The 24,354-nt window shown below is 48.5% G+C and overlaps 2 protein-coding genes across 2 annotated transcripts in view; both read right to left on the bottom strand.

The window, feature by feature from the left end:
- The window catches only part of SPCS2 (signal peptidase complex subunit 2), a 6,600-nt gene extending 6,327 nt beyond the window's left edge, over window positions 1–273 (bottom strand). The window contains exon 1 of the mRNA XM_027681532.1: window positions 146–273. Within this exon, the coding sequence (XP_027537333.1) occupies window positions 146–184 (39 nt within the window). The 5' untranslated portion in view covers window positions 185–273. The remainder of the gene's footprint in view (window positions 1–145) is intronic.
- Window positions 274–3,276: 3,003 nt separating this feature from the next.
- RNF169 (ring finger protein 169) lies at window positions 3,277–23,944 on the bottom strand. Its single transcript, XM_027681551.1, has 6 exons — window positions 23,563–23,944; window positions 14,843–14,919; window positions 10,767–10,913; window positions 10,050–10,153; window positions 9,270–9,369; window positions 3,277–8,483 (listed from the first exon to the last, which is right to left on the bottom strand). The coding sequence occupies exons 1-6, from the start codon at window positions 23,942–23,944 to the stop codon at window positions 7,308–7,310; spliced, it is 1,986 nt and encodes a 661-aa protein (XP_027537352.1). The 3' UTR covers window positions 3,277–7,307.
- Between the last annotated feature and the right edge of the window lie 410 nt (window positions 23,945–24,354).

The following is a 24,354-nucleotide window of genomic DNA, read 5'->3' on the forward strand; positions in this document are numbered from 1 at the left end:
AGGGATGAAGGGAGGGATGCCCAGGGGTAAGGGAGGGATGCCTCGGGATGAAGGCTGGATGCCCAGGGCTGGCGGGGGAATGCCCAGGGGCCCGGACAGGGCAGGGGGACGGTCAGGGCGGGCCCAAGAGCCCCGCCCGCGGTACCTTGTCCAGGAGCCCGTTCCGGCCGCTTTTGGCCGCCATCTTCTCACTGCCTCCGCCCCCGTCCCGCCCGCGACACCTGGGCACTTCTGATTGGCCGCGCGGGGGGAAGTCCCGCCCCGTCCTCGGTCTCGCCGCGAGGCACACTGGGCAATGTAGTCCGTTCCTCGGTCATTCCTGTAGGGGTCAGGGTGTTCAAATAATGGAATCATGGAATGGTTTGGTTGGGAAGGAGCTTAAATCCCATCCAATTCTATGGGCAGGGACACTAGGCCAGGTTGCTCCAAGCCCTGTTCAGCCCCAAAAGAGCTGTCCACAGTCCCCATCCCTGGAGGGATTTAAAAGCCGTATGGATGTGGCACTTGGGGACATGGGTTAGTGGTGGCCTTGGCAGTGCTGGGGGAACTGGATGACCTTGAAGATTTTTTCCAACCCTAACTATTCCATGATTCCATGATCTTCAACAGATCTGTTGTGTGGCCAAGCCACACTGTTTATCCATCGTTAATTAGACCCTTCATGTGGAGCTGCCATGCCGAGGAATCCGCAGTTTTCCACTGCTGGAGAGGAGATGCTGAGCTGGATATCCACTTGGACTGATCTAATTTAGCTGCTTCAATGTAGGGTATCAGTTTTCCATTAAAGGAATGACAACATCCTGGCGGATGCATCTTCCTGCAGTGACAGCAAATGACGGGGTTTCACTTGTCCCTGCTCCAACCTGTTATTAATGAGCCTCTTTGTACCTGCAGCTCTGCTTGGGAAGGTTTCCATATCCAGACGTTTTGTCTCTGGGAGACCCTTATCTGTCAGACCCAAGTGTCTCCATGGGCCTCTCCCATTTTTGCTGGAGAGGGAGAACCTGGCAGGGATGGCTCTGGATTTGGGGGCTGGGCAGCTGCTTCCATCCGCTGGTGCAGAGCAGGAGACTTTCAAATGAAGCCCCAAATCTTTGTGATTCACTCGGCTGCTTCCCTGTTTAGTCTCCTTGGAATTGTGAATGGGACTGAGTGGAAGCAAACAGCCTCCTGCCAAACCTGGGAATTCAGCTCCAGCCCCAGATGTTTGCTGATCTCCAGGTCTCATTTGAGAAATGGCCATTGCTCTCATTTTCCCTTCTCTGGGATCTTTCCCCAGATCCATCCTTTGTTCCCAGCGCAGCAGCACTGGGAAAGGCTGTGGATCAGCTCCCTCAGTTTAATATGGGATTTTGTGATTCACATGCCCCTCTGTGAGGCTGTGGGGTTTGGGGACAGCACAGACCTTCTGGCATTCCTCTGGTGCTTCCAGTGCTCCCAGCTGGAGGTAGGAATTTGTTCTGGCTTGTCCTGGCTCTGCCAAGACATTCCCGGAGGAAACCACACATTGTGAGAGGAGAGGGAGTGGGAGAGGTTTAGGCACAAGTCCCTGAGCACCCTCTGGCAGCAATACCGGCCACTTCAGCAGGAGAGCACAGAGCTGGAAACTGAGAAAGGACAGCTTGAATGTGTCCTGCTGCAGATGACAGGGATACAGATGGGATGAGCAGTATAAAAGGTATGGGACCAGGGTCAGTAATAAATTTAAACTAAGAGGGGAGATTTAAATTAGATATTGTGAAGAAATTCTTCCCTGTGAGTGGTGAGGCACTGGCACAGGTTGCCCAGAGAAGCTGTGACTGCCCCATCCCTAGAAGTGTTCACAGCCAGGTTGGACAGGGTTGGAGCACCTGGGTTAGTGGAAGGTGTCTCATGGCAGGGGGATGGAGTAGATGATCTTTAAGGTCCCTCCCAACACAAACCAGTCTGTGATTCCATGAAGGTGAGGCTGAGTGTGCCCCCACAGTGGCAGCCTCCTGGATGTCCATGAAGGGAGGACAAACGCCCTCATCCCAGCACGAGGCTGGACCCTGATGCTGTGGCTACAGAGCAGCAAACGCCACACAGATACTGCTGAGGTCACTTGGATTCACAGCTGGATTAACCCCACCTCAAACCCAGCTGTTGGGAGATCAGCCTTGGAGTAAAAGTGAGTTTGCCCCGACATGAAGTAGGACTTGGATATCTTCCATGTTTTATCTCCATCCCAGCTCCAACGGTGGTTCCATCTGGAACTGCCAGTGCAAGCAGAACCTGATACTTCTGAGTGCTCTTTTCCCTGCACTGGCTGGGGAAGAGAGGCAAGAAATTAAGGCACCTTTTGCAGCTAATAGTAAATAAACCAGCACATCTGCCTTCCCTTTGGAATTACTCAGGATCGCTGATGCCTTTACTTTTGGGGCTCCCGTGTTTCATGTGTGTTCCAGGATAGAACTGGATCCCTGTCATGTGGGGATGGAAGAGAGCTGAGCCATCCAAGGAGCCATCCCATCACTCTGCTCACAATCCTGGACTCCTAAAGAGGGAATCCAGCCCCAGGGCACGTCTGGAGGCAGGAGGAGCAATTCCACGTGGCGTACGAGATCCCCCCTGTAACCATTGGCAAGCAGATGGCCAAGCCATTTTCCCCCTCCTAAGGTAAGAAAATTCAGTAGGAAAACTGAATTGGAAAATCCAACCTTGTCCTGGAAAATCTGGGACAAGATTCATCTCAGGTTTTCAGGGACTAACTTCCAGCTTGGAAGCATCAAAACAGCCACAAAGCTGCAGGGACAGCACATGAAAACCATGGCTGCTTGCTGCTGGGCTCCTCAATTCCTGGAAAATAAAAGTGTGCTCATCCACCCCTGCCCAAAAACTGGAATCAGAGTGGCTGGGACAAGCGATGGGAAGCAATAGAGGATGCTCACTGCCCACTAGCTGCTTCCCTACATGAAAAGCAGGTCGTTATACCCACTTTCACCATTTTTTCCCCCTGCAAAACAATAGGAAAAATTCCTTCCCCAAAACGGTTGTCCAGCCCTGGCACAGGCTGCCCAGGGCAGTAGTGAGTCCCCATTCCTGGGGGAATTTAAAAGCTGTGTGGATGTGACACTTGGCAACATGGTTTAGTGGTGGGATTGGCAGTGCTGGGGGAACAGCAGGACTGGATGATCTTGAAGGGCTCTTCCAACCTAAATGATTCTCTCTGATTACTCAATAACCTCGCCCATTTGGCACAAGCAGCAGTAGGATCCTGCTTGTCTCCAAGCACAGCAACTTTGGCAGAAACAGGGATTTCACTGTCAGAACCTGGTTTTATTCTGTTTGAACCTCGGCCTCTGCCCTGCAGTCTCTCCAAGTCCTGGTTGCTGTTAAAACGTACAACATTATTTGTACACATTTGCTATTTGTTGGCGTGTTTCTGGTTTGTGACAGTTGTTTCACAAGCAGGATTTACTCTGTTTCAAACAAACAGAAGCCACAACATGAGGGATTGCCTGCGTGTCATTCCACTCACACATTTCACACATGCAAGTCAACGGTCCTTCGGTGCCTTTTGAAAACATTCAGGTGGTTCAGCTGAGACCCAAAATGACCGTGAAAGTCTTGTCACCAGCCCAGTGCTCTGCTGGCGAGCTGAGAACGCGAAAGCACAATTGGAATTTTCCCACAAATGGAAAAGCACAATATAAAGCATTATTGGAAAAAAAAAAAAGTGTAGCGACATCTAGGTTTGTTTTGAACAGTTTGACAGCAAATCCCAATCCGTGCCCAGCTGAGGGTTTTCCTGTTTGCATAGTGAAGAGCTAATTCTAGAGCGGATGAGTTGCAGCGTTTTCCAGACATGGGGAGGGGGAAAGTTTGTGTCAGGTGTGTGGATCATCCCAGTTTCCATGCTGTGCTTCTACCCAGCTCCCATCCATGGATGTTCATCGTGGACAGTGGTTAGTTTTGCCCTCAGGTGTGAAATGGTCCAGGTTTTCCTGAAATGCTTCCCCTAATGCACGGGACAAGCTCTTTGTCAGGCTTTTGCTGGACAGCTGGGAGACAGGACAGGGCTGTCGGAGGGTCTCTCCCCTCAGAGCATTGCTAAAGGCTTGGTTTTTAAAATCAGTGAGAGTCTTTAAGGCTTCAACCTCCCCCTTTGCTTTCATTGAGAAAATACTTGTTCAAGCTCCACTTCCTTACTGTGCACTGCAGGTACAAGAGCATTGGAAGAGAAATACTGACAATACAGAACATCATCATACAATCACCTGGTATGATCCCTTTTGGCACTTTTCCTTCATTTATCTGATCTTGCTGGCTCCAAACACGGACCTTTCCGTGCGGCTTCTCCCAGGCAAAGAGCTCCAGAGCGTTAGAAAGCAACTTTCCGGAGTCAGTGGCATCTTTGGCAGACACAAGTCATGGAACCAACCCCAGCTTCACATTCTGGGAGGATCCTCCCACAAAGGATGCCTTCATCCCAGAAGGAAGGCTGAGGGTTAGAAAGGACTTTTCTAAAGTGTGAATAAATACTTGGTTTCATCTCAGGCCTCTGCACATCTTGCAAGAGGTATTTTCCTCCTCAGCTGGCTGAATTTCTGGCAAAGGTAGTGCCATTCCTGACCTTTTCATGGGAGAGGCTGGGAACTTCTGCTCTTTTGAGTGTAATTATTTACAATTTTTGTTTTTTTTGTGCAAGCTTACACAGGCTTTGAGAGTGTTAAATTAATAAAACATTCATCCTGCTTTGCATTGCTGCAACCCTTCCACGATTGTGATTCCACACATAAAGGTCTCCTTAAATGTGGATGCCACAGCCTGTGCGTGTTGCTTGGGGAGTTGGGATCTCTGTTTCGGGGGGAGCCGGGGGAACGAGAGGTCCCATGGAGCTTTTTTTGCCTGGGGACAAACTCCAGCTGAGGCATGCCTCCCCACCCAGCTCAGATTTGGAAAGAGGAGATTAACGCACAAACCCCCAAAATATTTATAAAATCTTTTCAAAAGGAGATATTTAAGACACTGTCCTGGTGCATTGGGCTGTGAAATCTGTTTTAAGAGGGGAAAGAAAAGATACATTCAGCATGTAAATCTAGTTTTTTTTGTGGTGTGGCAGCCCAGGTTTGGCTGAACCCACACAAGAAGTGCCACAAGAAGGAAGGAAACTTTAGAGAATTCTGACTGGGGCTCCAGGGATTAACTGTGGAAAAATAATTCTAAATCTAAATGCACTTGGGAAATGCATCCTTTAGCTCAAAATGTTGGGAGAAACCACATGGATTCTGAGTTAAAGCTGTGGCTTTCCCTCCTGAACTCCAAGGGCAGATCCAGGCCATCACTCCTTCTCTCCACACTACTCTTCCAGGTCTGGCCAAGGCTCTAATTCCTCAATTTCCTTCTAATTCACAGCTGGAAAGAGGAGCAGCACTCAGTTTGGGTCAAAAATTTTGCCTGATTCAAGCAACACCTCCCAAGGCTCTGAGAGGGCCTGGAATGCTGGGAAGACAGAGCAGGCCAGGTCTCATCAGTCCTGGGGACAACTTTACCCATCCAGTAGTTTGTGTGGCAAGGAGATCCAGAGATACAGATATATATTATGGAATCATTGCTATAAGATTTCTCCAAACAAAAGTGTCAATCTTTCGAAATATAGTATTTAAAATATATAAATTTTATCCATTAAAATATAAGATTTCTTTTTTTTGTCCTTTTTTTTTTTTTTTGCAAAAATCCAGTTCAATTAGGGAAAAAAAAACCAACCAGCCAGGGTCCTTGCAGTGAAAAAGAAAACCAGTTCCTGTTTTCTTTTTAACCATTTTAAGATGGAGGGAGAAAAATTAAACTGTTTTTAGATAGAGGAAATTGGGCAACAAATGTTCTTTTAGATCAGATCTGTTTGTTTTAGTGCACTGGGTGTCCTCCCTTCACACCATCCATGGAGAAACTTGCCCCAGCACTGTGCTCATCCCCAAAAATATCTGGCACATGGGTGGGCTGGTGGGGAATGCCACAGCTCCGCCCTGGAGAAAGATCCTTGTGGGCTCCGAGGATCCCAGTGAATACTCTGCAAGGCAGCTTTCAAGGATCAAGGTGGAACAGTGTTGTTTGAGCTCCACTACTGGAAATAATCCACAGAGTTAATGGATGGATGAGTGTTACAAACATTCAAAGGGTGGGAGGCCACATCTGGGCAGAGAACACACGCTCCACCAAGCCCAGGCTCTGGGCCAGCTCTGCTGCAGGCCCAATTTTATGCCTGGAAGTGGGAATTTTTAGTGCGTTGCTCACCTGAGCTTTTTTAGTGGTTTGGACCTGGAGCCAGGGAGCTCAGAGCAGGGGAAGCCCTCTGGAAGGCTGGTCTCCCATCCCAGCTCCAAAGCCAACCATTGGGTGCTAGAGAGCACAGGGATGTGTCAGACCCCTCAGGATGCCTCCCCTGGGACATGTAAGAACAGGTCTTAGAGAGGGAGCTCTTAACCAAGCAAGATCCTGAGGGTACGTGTCAACAGGGAGAACGTCCTTCACAAAATCACCCAGCCGGCATTTCCCTTCCTTCAGTGTTAGAGGGAAGAACAGGAAACCTTTCTGGCTTGGAAGAGGCAGGGACTAACAGAAAAGCTCCCTGGATCCCAGTGCCCAGTGCTCCACCCAAGCTCTCTGCCCTGTCACTGACATGGAATTACAAGTCCCTATAAGGCTTCTCGGTAAAATCCTTATTTTAGGTCTCTTTTTTTTACTGCATTTGGTTTTTTACTTCAAGAAAGTGATGTATGGTCTGTACTGCTGGTGCAGACAGTGAGATACATTCATTTTTAAGTACTCCAGGGGGCTCTGTTTGGGATTTCCTCGGAGAAATACGGAACAGGCTCCCTCCCCAGCAGCCCTCAAGTCGTTTGACATGGGTAAGGCCTGACTCCACAGTCTGAGGGAGAAAATTGGGCAGGCAGAGAGAAGACTGTAAGACAGAACAAACCTAATTTCTATGAGCAGAGCTCAGATTTCCCTTGGCAAGGGATGGACGAGGTCCTTACCTCGTACCCATGTTCACAACCCTCCAGGCTGGGGAACCCACATGCACATGGAGGCCTTGCAGTGTATTCACAGGGATAACAACTCCTTCAGACCAACGGACCAGAAAGGATTTTCTTTCCTCATTCTCTCCTGTTTTTTTTTTCAAATCTGAAAGGACTCTGGCTTCTCTCCGAACTGGACCTACGAACGCCTTACCACTGGAACGAGAAAACAATGGTGTGGGTGGAAGTAGGGCAAAAAATAGTTTTCCTATAAGACAATCTGATAAACCTCATCGTCCTCTAGAAAGGCAGCATGGCCCACCAGTGCTACTTGGCTCCCAGAGTGCTCTTGGAGCGCAGCAGGTACCGATCCACTCGGACTTTCCGCCTGTCCACTGTCCTGTTCTCGCTGTCGAAAATCCGCTGGAGGTGCAGGGCCAACCTCCTGTCCTCCTCCTCCTGCTGGAGCTTCTGCTCCCTCTCCCGCACCTCCGGAGGCACCTCCCCTGCTGTGTGCCTCAGTCTCTTGACGGAGCCGTTGTGCTCCAAGTGCTTTGTTTTGCAGCATCTCTTCCGGCCCCGCCTCAGGAGTGGCGGCTGTTCCGTGATGATGTTCCCGACAGAATTGCAGGTGCTGTTCTGCACGTTCATCAACTTGCTGTTGTTCAGGTATTTCAGCTGCTTTTTTGCCGGTGCCTTGGCAGGGACTCCGAGTGTGCTGCTGTCAGGCAGCGTCGTGCCAACGCCCACGCTCAGCATTTTCGGGCCAAGACTAAGACAGGATTTGTCCATGAGTTTTAGGTCAGGGCCTTCAGACACTCGTGTGTTCAAGGAGGTTACATTTGATCTGACATCTACTTCGGCAGCACTGTCATCTGTTAAGGCCTGTGAACCCCTGTTCTTCTCGCTCTCTCTTCCCAGCTTCATTTCACTGATGGAAGGGAAGGAATCCAGCTTGGGGTGAGGGTCTCCCATTGTGTCAGGTGGAAGGTGGTCATCCTGCACTTGTGGCTGCTCTTTAGTGCAAGTGCTGGAGTTGGTGATGTCAGGAATCGTAACGTCTTCCACGGGCTCTGAAGCCAGGGATGTGAGGGTTGCTTTGGAGAGAGTCTTTTTGATCTGACGCTCCTGAAATATCTGCTCCCATTTTTTCAGTATTCTTGGACTGGCCTCGTAGGTGGTTGGCTTCTGCAGGCTCCGGTTCAGGTTCCTCGGCGTGGATTTGATGATGAGAGGGCTCAGGACTCTGCCGTCGGGAAGCCTCTTTGGAGGAGTACACGGGGAGCAGACAATGGGCTTAAAGTGGTTGAGCTCTTCAGAGATGCTGTCATTGCTCTCTGGGCTGATGGATCGCTCTGGCTTGTGCAGGGCCGAGAGGGACGACACGGCGGTGAGGACCAGGCGCTTCTCTGCCGTCAGGTCCGGGGCCGAGAGGCAGCGGTTGTTCTGGGTGGACGACAGGACCCCGACCAGCGGTGTCGACGTGCCAGTCACGGGCAGCACCTGAAAGGCAGCGCAGAGCACCTGGGATATTGGTCACGGAGCAGAAGGACAAGAATGTGAGAGGAAAACAGGAGAACCTGAGGTTACTGTGCTCTCTGGACACAGCACCTTCCATGGTCAATATGGGACACGAGCAGGATGCACTGGACCCAGCCTGATTTGGGTCTCAAATTTATGTCAGTGCAAGAGCTGTTCTGGCTGCAAGTGGCAGCCTCCAATGGCAAAATCACAAGATGGTTTGGGTTGGAAGGGACCTTAAACATCATCTTGCTCAAACCAGGTTGGATGGGGCTTGGAGCATCTAGAAGGTGACCGTGCCCATGCCAGGGGATGGAACTGGATGAGCTTTAAGGTCCCATCCAACCCAAACCATTCTATGATCCTAAGAATCTCTTCCCATAGCATGGAAGTGCCAAAGAACATATTCTGACATCAGGAGACTTTGGCTCATTTAAACAGCTTTGGAGAGAAGGGGAAAGGAAGAAAGGATTATTTTCCTAAAATTCTGTAAGATTTTTCTTTCACTGGCTGCGGATTCAGCATGAAATGAATCACAAAACAAAAGGCTCATGACAATCCTTCCAATTAGCCTCCAATAACTCTGCCACCTCTGCTTTTCTGCTTAGCAATTCTCAACCCATCAGGTTTTTACTAGGAAGTGACTGGCCCCATGGCAATAACACAGCACCACAAACCCCATGTTTTATATCTCCAGATTACTGGTGCTGTGTAACCTCAGATAAGAACATTTACATACAACCACCTGTTCCCAGATGCTGCCTGTACCTTTGTTTTGTTGGCTGGGGCTGATCTCTGCCTGCTCTTGGATCTCTCCTGAATGGTGTCGTTGCAGCTCCGACTCCTCTCCAGCTTGGCAGTTAAATTCCTGAAAAGCAGATGGGTGGAAACAGGACTGTTCATGGCCTTAGGGACAATCAGCTCAACAACCCTGGCAGCTGTTGGGAGAGACATCAGCCTTGGCAGCACCTGACTGTAAGAGATACCTCCTATGCCCTCTGGGAAAGGGATCCAGGAATCTTGGATTGTGTTCATGGGCTCCCTACTAAATACATGGACACTTCCACCCATGGCTCATAATTAACTGAGGTCAGAGCTAATGATGAAGCTGTGGAAACCCCTTTGCTTCTCATGTGGAGACACACTTGGTTAGTCAGCTGCTTCCACTGGGTCAAGCAACAGCTTTCCAGGAAAAAAGTCATCTGGGGCTGATGGTCTCTCTTCATGTCTGTGCTGGAGAATGATCCAGCACCCCTGAGTTCATCCCACAGGATTCTGATTCCTGACTAATGATTTAAATCTACAGGCAATGATTTTTCTGCTTCATGGGATGAACACTAACTTCCCTGATCCTCTGGATTTTATAACAGGTAGGAAGTAAGCAGATGGACACCATGTCCTAACAATGAGTCTGCTCTAAAATTCCAGAAAAAAAAAATCACTTATTTTGGATTGAAACAACCATTTGAATTAAAGCATCTCAGGTGTGTTTAGAACAAATTGAAAGAACATCTTTAAGGGACACTGAATAAAGTCTCAGCATCTTACCCTGAAAGGAAAGCAAAGGAGGTCTTGGAAACAAAAGCCGACCGATGCGTTTGCTTGCCCTGGAATGGTTCTTCATTCTCTGAATCCGAGAGACGTTCAGGAAACTGAAGTCAATCAAGGAAGAGTTAACTGACATGTACAACAAAGAGAATAACTTGGAAAATAAAGCTCTTTCTTGCAAAGGTGTTAAAGATCCCCAAAGCCCTTCTGATCGTACCGAGAGGACATAAAGCATAAATAATGCAAAAATAAGCACACGGCTCCTATGTATAGTCATTGAATAAACTTAATTTACTGATCAAGAAAAGTGGGAAAATCCTACAATTAAATTACTACAGGGTGTTCATTACTCAGCTCCCACAGATCAGCCCATCAAACTGACATTTTAAGAGCATTTCCTACTGAGCCTCCCAACTGAAATGGGAAACAGGCAAGACTCAGCCTGAAGAATGTGTTGAACTTCAGAATCGTGCAGAAGATTCATGGGGAAATGTTCATGCAAGTGCACAAGGATCCTCCCAAAGCAGAGTCGTGTTGGTGGGTAAACGGGGGGACAGAAACCTCTGGAAGAACATCTGCAGTAATCAACATGGATCTTTATAATCTATTAGCTCACAGCCTTCAAGGGCTATAAAGGGTCAATCAAATAATCCTGGAAAGACAAAGGATGAAATCTTTGGATATGCGGATAGGAAGGAGAAGCACAAGCTTACTTACACACTCTTGGTTCACTTTCAGCACGACAGATTCGTCCTTTTTCTGCGGTTCCTCTGTTTTTCTTTTCCCTACATCCATGTCATCTACAATGAACTTGTGAATCAGCTCCTCAGACGCCTTTTCTTCTTGTAGTTTTTCTTCTCTCAGCTGGAAACAATGAAAAAAGAGATATTTATAATGTTTGAAGTCCTCCACACAAATTGGCAAGACCAAGAGTCTGGTCACAGCATTAAATTTTGTGCCTTCATTTCCCTACTCTATGGTACAGCCACTGCCTCTCATAATAACGTGATGATTGGTTTGTTTCTACAACATATTTGTGGTTTTGACACAAATATCAGGGATTTTATCTTATTTTCAAAACAACAAAGGCACTTAAACACAGACCATGAATAGTCTACATATATCTGTAAATAGAACAGATCCTCCCTCCTTCCTCCATCCAACCTCTGTGGATAAGTTACCCTTGTCTGGGACAAGCAGCTGGACCTTTGACTGACACATCCTCATTACACGGATGAACCACAGCACAAGGAATGCAAATCCTCATGTTTTTCCTCATATTTGAGTGTGGGCATCTCAGGTGCTTCAGAAGCTGCTGTGTTACATTGCCCTCTACTCATAAAGGCAACAACTTGCAAAAACTCCTTATTCTTCGCAAAATATTTACACTTTTTCTTCTCTGCTGAAGGATGGAAAAATCCCAAAATCATGGACGTGTGGACAACAAAGAAAAGGGAGTTCTTGAGTCATTACGTGAAAAGCACATCATGATTTTCAAGCTGGAAAAGACCTGAATCCTACTGAATCCGAGCTCCCAGAGATGAGGTAGGAGGAACAAGGTAGACAGAAACCAGGAAAAACTCCACTGTTTGGCTGATTGTGGGTGTTCAGCAAATGTTTTCAAAGACTGATTTGACTTCCTGCTTGGAGTTGTTTGAAGATGTGTCTTTAAATTTCTTATCTATTAATAATCTCAAGCAATAACTACAGCACAGTGTCTGATTAACATGGATTGTGGCCACACGACGAGACATGAGGAATAGTCTGCTGTAAATCAACAGTATTTCTGCTCTTTAAGGAGCCTTTCTTGAAGTATCTGAAAAATTCACATCAAGATTTATCATAAAGATGATTTTTTTTGGCCAGTTGAAATACTACCCAACACTCGTGTCCCTTTCCTACTTCTCACCTCGAAGAAAACCATATGGAAATTCTCACTTTTTTGGTTAAATTATAAAATTATACTAAATTCCTAAATCTAAAGCCACAAACATATGTAATATCATACAGAAATATTTAAGGATTTTGGGCAAATACATTATGTGAGGTGCCAGCACAAGCTTTGCTGATGGTGACCAGTCAAAAAGACAATAACAGGATCCTAATCAAGGGATATAAAAAAGAATTTAAGTCCAGAATTCAGGCTGCGCACAAAAAAACCTCTAATGATAAAATCTGTATGAATTAAAAAAAAATAAAAATTAAGTAGCCTTTTGTAAACTATCTCCCAGAGAATTTTTTTACAAATGCTAGCACATAAAAATGTGCTGGGACATGAGGACAAGAAACTGAAACAACGTGGTGTGAAATATCTACCCTGGGAGAAAGTTATCCAAGCAGCATCTCTGGAATACTGGATGTAGGACCATCAGCTTAGTTAGCAGCACAATTACCAGAAAATGCATTTTAACTTGTTTGTAGCCATTTTGGGTACTGGAACTGCAGGGGGAAAATGCTGTAAAAGTGATAATTTTCAGCGTAAAAAACAGCCATTTTAGGACCCTCATTCCTGATATTAATATTTATTTCCAAAAGTTTGGCAAACTTCACTCCACAAACTGTCAAATTTAGAAAACAACTTGCATCTGGGATGAGTGAAAACGTTTTGAAATGCTCCTCTCCCTTTCTCAGGAAAGCCAGCCTGGGTTATCCCCATTCCACAGGCAGGGGGAGCTGAGATGAGAGCTTGTGCTTCCAGACACAGAGGCAGTCCCAATCAGGAAAAGCTTAGATTCCTAGACCTGAGTTCTCTTCCTGCCTAATTCAGAAGTTCAGAGACACCAAGAAACCCTTGATAAGTGACAACAGTCACAATTTTGCCTCTATAACTCTCTGACTGGATGTTGGAGCCAGGTCGGTCTGTTCTCCCACAGAACTAGTGACAGGATGAGAGGAAACAGCCTCAAGTTGCACCACTGGGGGCTTAGATTGGAATAAGGAAAAGAATAAGGAAACAGGGACTGCAGCATCAGTGGTGATTTTATCAGCAAAATTTCACTGCCATTTCCTCTTAGATGACGATTCAGAGAATCTCTCCCCCCACAGCTCTTTCAGCTGAGTTCCATAAAAAGCAAGTTTAAGTTGGCATGGGAAAGAAACCCATCTCCCATCCGGCAAGGAGCAGAAAGGGCAAGGCAGGAGGCTGAACAGGAATAAGACAAAACCAGGCCCAAAATGCCAGAAACTAGTTAAAATATTTCTTTGTGACTGGTGGGGAAGGCAGAGGTGTTGGGACTGAACTGCACACAGTATCTTTTTGCAACGCTCCTATAAAAGGTTTATAGATCATGGGAGAGAAGATGGTTTAATCCTTCCAGAAGATCCAGATATGCCTCACAGAATCCCAGAATGGTTTGGGTTGGAAAGGACTTGAAAGCCCATCCAGTTCCACCCCCTGCCATGGGCAGGGACACCTTCCACTAGACCAGGTTGCTCCAAACCCCATCCAACCTGGCCTGGAACACTTCCAGGGATGAGGCAGCCAAAGCTGCTCTGGGCAACCTGTGCCAGGGCCTCACCACCCTCACAGGGAGGAATTTCTTCCCAATATCCCATCTAATCCTGCTCTTTGGTAGTGGGAAGCCATTCCCCCTTGTCTTGTCACTAGTTCCTGATGAAAAGTCCCTCTACAGCTACTTTGAAGACATTGCAAGGGATCTTTAGATCACCCATTAATACCTATACAAAACCCCTTATTTCTTCATCTTTAAGCCAAAGATGCCCTGAGTCAACTCATCTTAAATATTACAGTGAAAAATACAGTGATGCACATTTAAATTATTTAATTAATTAGATTTTTATAGCAGTAAGATTCCTGTGCACTTTAAGTCTGACACTGTTGCCCAAACCCAACTGCTCCTCAACAAAGTGTCTCATCATTGCTGAAAATGCCACAGGTCCCACAACTTTGCACATAAAGTTTCCTTCCCTTCCTGCCAAGTCACCTGGATGGGAGAAGAGTCTGCAATTCTTAATATCAGTTAATGAAACAGTCACCCAAAGTTACCCATTTCCCATCAGTGCCACTGCTAATTCCACATGAGGGGAAGCAGGAGGGAAGCCCCTTCCACACTTTTTAACTGTCTCCTCACACAGATGCATTTCTCAAATTAGTTATTTACCTTAAATATCACCTAAACAGTATTTTCCTACTCAGACAAGGCTGTTTTTCTAACTCAGCTTCCCAGCCCTTTCTACCCTTGTTGATATTTTCAAGTGAAAATCCAAAGAAAATTCAACACTGAAAAACCCCCTGGGTTCCTTTTCCCCAGCAGGTAGAATAATCAATGAGGGGTTGGACCCATCTCAAGGGAAAACACATCACAGAGATCAAAAATCCCTTTTTAAATGGAGAAAATATTTTCATGGACTTTAACTGCAAACCAGCTGAAAAGCTTTTCTTCCCTTATCATTTTTTGACCTTTAAATGACATTTTTCCTTGCCTAAAAATAAACAGAAAGCTCTGGTTTGGAATAGTTTGTTTCTGAGGAGAAGGATGTTATTGCAGGAGATATTTTATGCTGCAAAAGTGTTTATGGAATTACATCCACAACCAGTTGCTCCAAGGAAGGTACATTTCCATGTTCTGGAAGTCAGACTAAGACAGCAAAATTTGGTTTCTAAATGCTCAATTACAGCCATTTCCTGAAGTGGCTGAACAGCATAAAGGGAATAAATGACTTTTGTTACAGAGCAGGAATAAAGAGTCCTTCAGGTTTCTCTACAGGATGGCATTCTTGCAGGAAATCCAAGTTCTCCTGGAAGAAAATACACAATTACCCAGAATACTGACCTTCCTTAGCTGGCTTTCATATTCTTCTCGGAGTTCCCCTGGTTTGCTTAATTTAATGGGTGCTCTGAATATAAAATCTGAAAAGAGAAGGGGAAAAAAGAAAGGAAACACATTTTAGTGCAGGATAATGGTGTTGGCCATTATTTCCCAAAAAGTGTGAGATCTCCATGGGCTGCACGAGAGGTTCTGCAGCACTTTTTCCAACTCCAGATGTTTATATTCCACCACTGTTATCAAAGCGCTGTTTCACATGCAGGAACATCAGGAGGAGGGTGGCCAAGCAATCCCACTTTGCACTTCCAGAGTTTCCTTGGAGACTCTCAAGAGTCCTTGACAAGCAGTTAAGCAATCAGAGGAGTATTGGGATGATGTAAACACAGAGGTGAAGTAACAGCCTGGTGATATCACAGGGAATCTCAGTCCCAGGAATAAACCCAGGCTTTAAGCACAGGGAATCTGGGTCTTAGGAATAAACTCAAGCTTTAAGCACAGGGAGTAAGTCCCAGAAATAAATCCAGGTTTTAAGCACAGGGAACCTGAAGCCTAGGAATAAACTCAGGCTTTAAGCTCCTACTCCCAGACACCCAAGGCACACAGGCTGACAGCTGCAGCACAACACCCTCAATTCACATTCCTGCCCTTCTTCCATTGACATCAATGCATCGGGAATGCTCCCTATTTTCTGGATAAACAGTGTTATTTCCCCTCCACATCCCCTTCCAGCTGTTTGCAGCGTTGTCCCACTGATCTGGAGTAAGCACAGCCTTTTTTCCACTTGCAATTCATTCCCCGAGGTCAATATTTCACTCTGTCTGGCAGGAATTCCCCATCCTGCTCCTGCTTCCTCCCTTCCCCCTCGGGAATTCAGGAACCAAAAGCCTATTGGCACAGGATTATAGTTTAACCTCGTGGAGTCTGTTATTCCCAAAGGACTCCCTTCCTTCTATCGGCCACAAAGCTCCCTCCCGCTTCTGTGCAGTGCAAGTCCGGGCAAGTTGCACTAGGATGGAAAAGGGAACAACAGGAATAAAACAAGCCCTGGACAACAATCCTGGCTCAATCTGTATCAGTATTCCAAGCAGGGTGCAGGATAGCCCATCATCCCAACGTGCTATGGTCAGGATGGAACGGGTATGAGCACGGATGAAACATCAGGGGTATTTCCTTCTTCCAGCTTGCCAAAATTAAAGGATATAAACCAGCAGCTCCATCATGATTTCAGAAATCCACAGAACCATTTAGGTTGGAAAAGACCTCCCAGAATCCAACCTGTGACAGATCCCCACCTTGTCAACCAGATTACACCACTGAGTGCCACATCCAGTTGTTCTTTGGACACCTCCAGGGATGGGGCTCCACCACCTCCCTGGGCAGCCCCTTCCAGTGAACAACCCTTTTCATGAAAAAACTCCTGATGTCCAATCTGAACCTCCGCTGGTGCAGCTCGAGGCTGTGTCCTCTCCTCCTGTCACTTGTTTCCGACTCCCATCTGGCTCCACCCTCCTGTCAGGGAGTTGGAGAGTGAAAAGGCCCCCCCGACCCTCCTTTTCTCCAGGCTGAGACCCCCCAGCTGCCTCAACTGTTCCTCACAGGACTTCCTTTATTTAGGAAGCGTTTTTACTTGGCCCAAAATGAAAGGTTCACAGCGGGGGGAGTGAATCAAACACCCAGTGACCTGCTGCCGACTGTCCTGCTGGGCATCCTCTGGTTTAGGGCCACATTTCCCTCCTCCCTGGGGACAGGTCACAGCCCTGGTGCCCACACATGCCATTTAAACACTGACTAAATCCTGTTTTCACTTGTCCTGCTTTCCACTGGTTTGCTTTTATCTTACAGAAGAGTCCTGTAACTTCAGTCCCTCCCAGCGAGGGTGAGTTCAAACTCTGTAGCCTCTGGAGACAGGAATGCTGAACAAATCACAGAGTATTTCTTTAATATTTTCTTCAGAAAGGAGAAAAATAATCTCATGCAAGCAAACATCAAGCACATAGATTATAAGGTGCTTCTTTTAAAATAAAAAAGCTCCTATTCCCTCTTCCTTGCACAACTACGAGAGCCAGGCTTGTTTTTAAAGGAAAACTTCCCAAATGTCCCAACATGCAGGATAAAAATCCTAAGCAGAGGTAGTGCTTGGAAGGCCAGGCTGCATTCCTTGCTCCTGCCATGCTGGAAACCTTCCACTGGTTTCCCCAAATGTTTTTCCAATTGTGTCCTTGAGCAGTTCCAGTTCTTTGTGAACTTTATCAAGCTGAATTTCCACTGGAATGGTCCTGAAGGCAACAGGAATCTAACTCCCCTGCAGCAAACTTCAGTGACTCCTCAATGTTTAAAGCTTGTCTCAGACCTTGTCTACAGAGCTAAAAAGGTGGATTTTTTTCCCCTTCGGGGAAACATACAACTGGAAAGAAGAGCCATGTCAACTGTCTCATTGCTCACATGGGTTGAGCAAGCCAAGCCAGAAGAGATTTTAAATAATGGGATAACAGTTATTTGTAAAGTTGTGCTGGTTTAGCTCAAGGGAAGCAATTTTATCCATAGTCTTTATGCACCAACTTGAATATTTTATAGTTGGGTCCAGCTTTGTAGAAGAGACAGAATCAAAAATGTATGCATAACTATATATCTGCATTCCACAGAATCCCAGAATGGGTCAGGTTGGAAGGGACCACGGTAGCTCAAGATCTTGATCTGTAGCTCAAGATCAAGTGATCTTGAGAGGAAATGGTTTCTGAAGGGCTGCTGGGAAGGCTGGCACTGGGATGCTCCTTCCAAGCCCAGGTAAGAGCACCAAAACAGGATCAGACCTGGCATCCTGCTCTTTTATCCTGGCAGACAAGAGTTTCATCCTATTGTGCTCAGCCTTGGAAAAAACAATTGATTTCTGCACTATTTGAGAGGACAACAGATTTTCTAATTATTTAATGCTGGTTTTCTTTATAAGAGGCATCTGACAGCCTAAATCCCCCCTGACTCCATCCTTTCCAGGTTGGAAGTGTGCCTTACACACTCTCTCCGTGGAGCCGCACTCCCAACCAGCACATTTTATATTTACTGGCAAAAGATCCAGAAACCTCCATCTGGCGAGTTCAGCACCATGGGTTGGATAAAAGTAAAGCTGAACTCGACTCAGAGCCTTGTCTGTCATTCAGAGGCTCCTGAGTTTTGCCAATCTGATGTCATTCGGCAAGTCAAAGCTGTGCCATGGGCAGGAGCGAATCTCCTCACCCCCAGCTTCCAAGGAAACTTTCAGCAGACTTTGTAGCTTCCTTCTCCCCTTTACTCCTGGCAGGGATAAAAAAAACCCTTGAGGTTTTCACTATTTTCCCTTTTAACTCCCAGCAGTCAGTGTTTACACTTGCAGCTGAAGGTGAAATTTTAAAATGTTTTCAAAACGCAAACCAAGACATTTTGTGAGTACAGAGAGGTTTGGAAACAGTTTTCCAAGAGAAGTAGTTTAACTAAATGATATGAAGATATGCCAATAGTCAAGATAAACCTTGCCAACAGATTTGCATAGAATTATGGAATGGTTTGGATTGAGAGGGACTTAAAGCCCATCCAGTTCCACCCCCTGCCATGGGCAGGGACACCTTCCACTAGACCAGGTTGCTCCAAACCTGGCCTTGAACACTTCCAGGGATGGGGCACCCACAGCTTCTCTGGGCAATCTGTGCCCAGGGCCTCCCCACCCTCATAGGGAAGAATTCTTTCCCAATATCCCATCTAATCCTCCCCTCTGGTAGTGTGAAGCCATTCCCCCTTGTCCTGGCACTCCAGGCCCCTGTCCAAAGTCCCTCTCCAGTCCTCTTGGAGCCCCTTCAGGCTCTAAGGTCTCAATGGAACCAGCATTTTGTTGTTTTAATTGGGAAGAACATTTAAAAAACATTTAGAAGCACAGTGAGAAAAAAAAACCCTACTGTAGGTATAAGCACTCTTCAGATGGAGGCACAACTAGCTGGAAAATTACTTTCCAGGAGTTAACGATCCACTGCCATGCCAGGACAGGCTCTCACACTGGCCACTGGGTCAGGTCCTAATCACTCTCTTCATTAGCAGCTTGAATGGTAGATTAAAAAAAGAAGTGGTGTTGGCTTTAATCAGTTTGATATAAGGGGTAAATCACTGCTTTTCCCAAGGCAGGGAAAAGCTTCATCAGGATTACCACTTCCAAACATTGTGGCCTTGAGATAAAACACAACTGGTGACAGGCTACAGAACAACAGAAACAACAGGAAATTAAGGAATCACCAGGAAATGCTCCAGAACTAGACTGGTTTGGGCCAGTGGGGAAAGAGGGAAACCACAGCCAAAAAAAGACTGTGAGGAAGGAGGGGGAAGTCATGTTAAAAGTTTGGCAAAAACACCCTTCTATGAGCATCAGTTATTAATTGTTGTGCAGAAAAGAAACAAAAGAAATCAGCTGCCTTTGTAATAAGGGAGATTTTGATTAGACGTTAAGGAAAGTTTTCTAAGTGTTCAGAGGCTGAGGCAAAGATGGGATCCCATCCTGCTGTCTGGGTATGGATGAGAGATTTGGGATGTCTGTGAGGAATGGTTTGGGTACACCCAGTCCTACCTCAGCAGAGGGAGCAGAACTTCCCTGTCTCTTCCAAAAACACCTGTTGTTTAACCAGTTATTTATTGCAGCCCTTCAGTACTTAAAGGAAGCTTGTAAAAAAAGGAGAGTGACTTTCTACAAGGGCAGATGGAATATCCGGAGTTGGAAGGGACCCACATGGATCATCACTAAGTGATAGGAGAAGGGGGAATAGCTTCCAACTGCCAGAAGGCAGGGTTAGATGGGATATTGGGAAGAAATTCCTCCCTGTGAGGGTGGTGAGGCCCTGGCACAGGTTGCTCAGAGAAGCTGTGGGTGCCTCATCCCTGGAAGTTTTCAAGGCCAGGTTGGACAGCGCTTAGAGCAACCTGGTCTAGTGGAAGGTGTCCCTGCCCATGGCAGGGGGTGGAACTGGATGTGCTTTGAGGTCCCTTCTAACCCAAACCATCTAGGTTGATTTATGATGATTTATTCTCTCGCTCCTAGACCACTTTCATTTTAGGAGTCTAAAGCTCTTGACCATCTCATCAAGCCCTTTCGTTGGAAAACTGCATTTCTGTTTCCCAGTTCACATGACAATATTTGTTCTTAAGCAATTTTCCAAGTTCTCTGACATGATCTGTAATCTGAGATGGTAATGTCAGAGTTAACAGGCAAAAACCTATCAGTGCAGATGGGTATCTGATCCTGAAGTTTGACCTTGTGCCTGCTGAGAAGACACAGCCACGATCTCATCTGTTTGTCCTTCTTCACAAGACTCTTTTCTTTTTTCTTGATTAATAAGATACTCCATCTTCCCTGGAAATGGCCTCAAGTTGTGCCAGGGAAGCTTAGGTTGGATACTGGGCAAAATTTCTTCACTGAAAGGGTGGTCAGGCATTGGAACAGACTGTGGGCACTGGTGGAGTCTCCAGCCCTGGAGGGATTTAACAGCCATGTGGATGTGGCACTTGGGGATATGGGTTAGTGGTGGCCTTGGCAGTGCTGGGGGAATGGGGCACTCAATGGTCTTGGAGGGCTTTTCCAACCTAAACGATTCTCTGACTCTATGAAATGTGAATGTACTTATTTTCTTACAAATCAGGCTGAGCACCCTCCTGCAAACATGTTCTGTTCCTTCTCCTTGGCCTGCTGAATCCTCACACACACACGTGGTCTCCAAGCCTCCCATCTGCTGCTCCTCTCTGCCTTCCAAGACTTTCAACAAGCAACTGTTTTAATATAAGCTTAATCAGTGTTTCATAACAGAATTCACAGAATAATTCAGGTTGGCAAAGACCTCTGGGCACGCAACCCTTCTGCTCAAGCATGGTCATCAGGAGCAGGCTGGCCAGGTCCATGTCCAGTTTTGACCATCTCCAAGGATGGAAACTCCACCTGGCAATCTTGTGCTGGTCCTTGGTCACCCATTTTTTCTTATGGTCTTGTTGTGTTTCAGTTTGTGTCCATTGCCTCCTGTCTTGTCACTGGGCACCACTAGGATGAGCTGGGCTCTGTAGGTCTTTCTCTCAGGGACCTACATACATTGATATATGAATTATATACATTGACCAGGTCATGGTGACCAGGAGAGGTTCGTGAGGCCTGGAAGAAAGCAAATGTCACACCTCCCCTCAAACACAGCCAGGAGGAGGAACGACAGGGACAGCCCCACTTTGATCCCCAGGAAAAAACTATTCCTGGACACCACTTCCAGACAAGGTGGGAAGTGGTGCTGGATGTATGGAAAGGAAGGCAGGCTTAACCCATGTCTTCCATGATACGATGGCTGGCTCAGAGGATGAGTGGAGAGCAGCAGTGTTGTTTATACTGATCCGTGAAGGGCCAAATGACGGGATTATATGGCATATGAGGGAAGGCTGAGAGATCTGAGACTGTTCACCCTGGAGAAGGCTCAGAGGGATCTCACCAATGTGTTTAAATGACAAGTGGAGAAGACAGAGCCAGGCTCTTCTCCGTGGTAACAGAACAGGAGGAAATAGGCACAAATTAAAATAAAAGAAGTTCACTGAACATAGAAAAATCCCTTTTTTACTGTCAGGTTGGTCAAGCACTGGTACAGGTTGTCCAGGGAGGCCACAGAGTCTCTTGGAGATGGTACTAACCCATCTGGGCACATTCCTGGTGACCCTGCTTTGAGCAGGGCTTGGCTCTCCCTGCCAGGCTCAGCTATGCGATCAGCCTCACTAATGCCAGGATAAACCACTTCGACTGCTCTCTCCCTGCAAGTAGGAGGTCCCTGTTTGCAATGGATCATCTGCCTTTGATTCCCACACTATGAGCACAACTTAGAGCACAAGAAAATGACAACCAAGACAATTACTCTGTGCCTTACTCCAAAATAGAATCATGGAATGGTTTGGATTGGAAAGAACCATAAAGCTCATCATGTTCCAATCCAGTGCCATGGGCAGGGACACCTTCCACTAAATGACATTGCTCCTTGAACACTTCCACAGATGGGGCAGCCACAGCTTCTCTGGGCAACCTGTGCCAGGCCTCACCACCCTCACAGAGAAGCGTTTCAGCCCAATATCTCATCTAACCCTGCCCTCTGGCAGTGGGAAGCCATTCCCCCTTATCCCACACAAAATTCAGGACAATCAGAGAATTAAAACTAATTCCTCTTAAAAAAAACCCAAGACACTGCACAAGCATTCCTGCAGCATAACTGGATACTCTCATCCAAGCCTGCCTGGTCCAAGCTGAGTCCATTTAAGCAGGACTGACAGCACTGCCTTGGAGCACAGATTGACTTGGGGAATTCCCAGAGGAACTACTCCCATCCCTTTGGCGCAGCTCCCTCTGGGCAGCCCGGCTGTTCATTGATTCTGCAAATCCTTCCAGGCAAAGGCTCCTTAAATCTCTTCCAGGTTAGCGGGGTTAGTTCAAACCACCAATTTAAGCTGTTTAAGCTCGTCCTGCCAATTCTTCCCGCAGCCAATTAGAGGATGCTGACATAAGCATGAACTGGGAGACCAGGAACATGCTCCGGGTCCAGCTAAAAGGATGTTTATCCGTAGCTTAAATCCTTGTCTGTTCCAGAGGGCTCCCCCCAGCACTGCTCCTGGGTGGCCGATCTCTGCATCACCTCCCCAACCAAGAGATCCTGGTGCATTCTGAGAGCTCACAGCAGCAAGGTGGGCATCTCCAGCAGCTCCCACTGGGAAAGAGCAACACCGCTGGCTCAGATGAGGATTTTGAAGGAAACGCAGGGAGCAGTTTTCCAGGAGTTGAGGAAGGCAGCTGGCTTTGGAGGCAGGAAGGAAACGCGTGACAAGAAGCCAGGAACTCAGGAACTCAGGATTATTTTATGCCAACAAAGGAGCAGGCACATCCTTCCAGGGTGAGGGAACCCGATGGGCACTTGGAGCGTAGAGCTGATGATCTGGGGAAACATCCCCTCGTCCGGGCATCCCTTCCAGGGATGACGCCATCCATCCACTCCATCTCCTGACGCCACAGAGGAGGGGTGGGCTCAGCCCTCACCGCTCGCTCCCTCAGGACTCGGGGCGGGAAGGTAGAAGGGGGGCGGCTGAGCCCCCACAAACTCATCGCACCTCCTGCGTTTGGCCCCGCAGGACGCGGCGGGGAAGGGAGGGGGGAGGGAATGACACCTGAGCCCCCGCAAACTCATCGCTCCCCCGCCCCCAGCACTGGCCACGCCCCATGGGGTCTGGGCCCCGGCGGGGAACGGCCCCGCAGGACTCGGGGGAGCTGGTCTCTGGCAAAGCTCATCACTCCTCCTGCTCGACTCCGCCGGATTCGTGTCTGAGCCCCCCGCAAACTCATCGCACCTCCCACATTTGGCTCCGCTGGCCTCGGGGCGGGCCTGAGCCCCCAGGAACTCATCGCACCTCCCGCGCTGCCGCCCCCTCCCGTACTGGCCACTCCCCCCTCGGGGCTGAGCCTCCGCAAACTCATCACACCTCCCGTGTCTGGATCCCCTCCCGCCCGTCTGAGCCCCGCAAACTCGTCGCACTTCTCGCGTGTGGCGCCGCCTCCGTCGGTCCGAGCCCCCGCACACTCATCGCACGCCCCGCGCGTGGCCGCGCCCCGGGGGCTGAGCCCCCGCGCACTCATCGCGCCCCAGGCCACGCCCCCGGCCCCCCGCGCCCCCCCCCGCCCCGGCGATGGGGGGGCGCAGGTGCCGCCGCCGCACCTTGGTCCGGCGGCCGCTGCTCCCCGCCTCCTCCTCCGGCCGCCGTGGTGGCTGCGGGCTCGGCCTGCTGCCGCCGGGCCCGTGTGGAGAGGCGGCTGCGGCAGAGCGGGCAGCACAGGCCCGGGCCCTGCAGGCAGCGCTGGGAGCAGGCGAGGCAGAGCGAGTGGCGGCAAGGCGGCGTCACCGTCACCGCCTCCGCTAGCGCCTGCCGGCACACCGGGCACTCCGCCACCGCCAGCACCACCCCGTCCTGCTCCTCCTCGGCCGCGGGCCGCCCCCGCCGCCGCCGCCCCCGCAGCGCGGCCCGGCCGCCAGCGCCCGCCGCCGCCGCCGCCATCTTCCCACACTTTGAAGGGCCGCGGCGGCCACGCCTACCCCGCATAATTCATGAGGGGGCGCGCGCCGCCATTCATAGTAATAAGCGCGGCGCTCGCGCGTCCCGCCTCCGCGCAGACCACGCCTTCTTGATGAATATTCATGAGCGCGGTATATAACGAGGGTCCGCCGCTCTGCTCCTTCCGTAGCCGCTGTCCCGCTCCCCCGGCGGCCGGCGTTTCCCTCAGGGAGCTGTGCCCGGTGTGAGGGGCTTCTCGGCGCGACAGGGGCAACCCGACGGGAGAGGGGGTCGCGCTGTGGGGCCTTGGCCCTGGGAGGATGCCGCTGTCCCCTCCACGAACCCGGGGAGGTTGCAAAACAAATGCAGCATAGAGGGGCTGTGGCTCCAGGGCGGGATGGGCAGGGATGTGGAGGCAGTGAACAGCCAGGCAACGATTTGAAAAACAAGAGAGCGAG

The sequence above is a fragment of the Neopelma chrysocephalum genome, unplaced genomic scaffold (genome assembly GCF_003984885.1).
Source record: "Neopelma chrysocephalum unplaced genomic scaffold, ASM398488v2 Primary Assembly neopelma1_60, whole genome shotgun sequence".
In the NCBI taxonomy this organism is placed as follows: domain Eukaryota; kingdom Metazoa; phylum Chordata; class Aves; order Passeriformes; family Pipridae; genus Neopelma; species Neopelma chrysocephalum.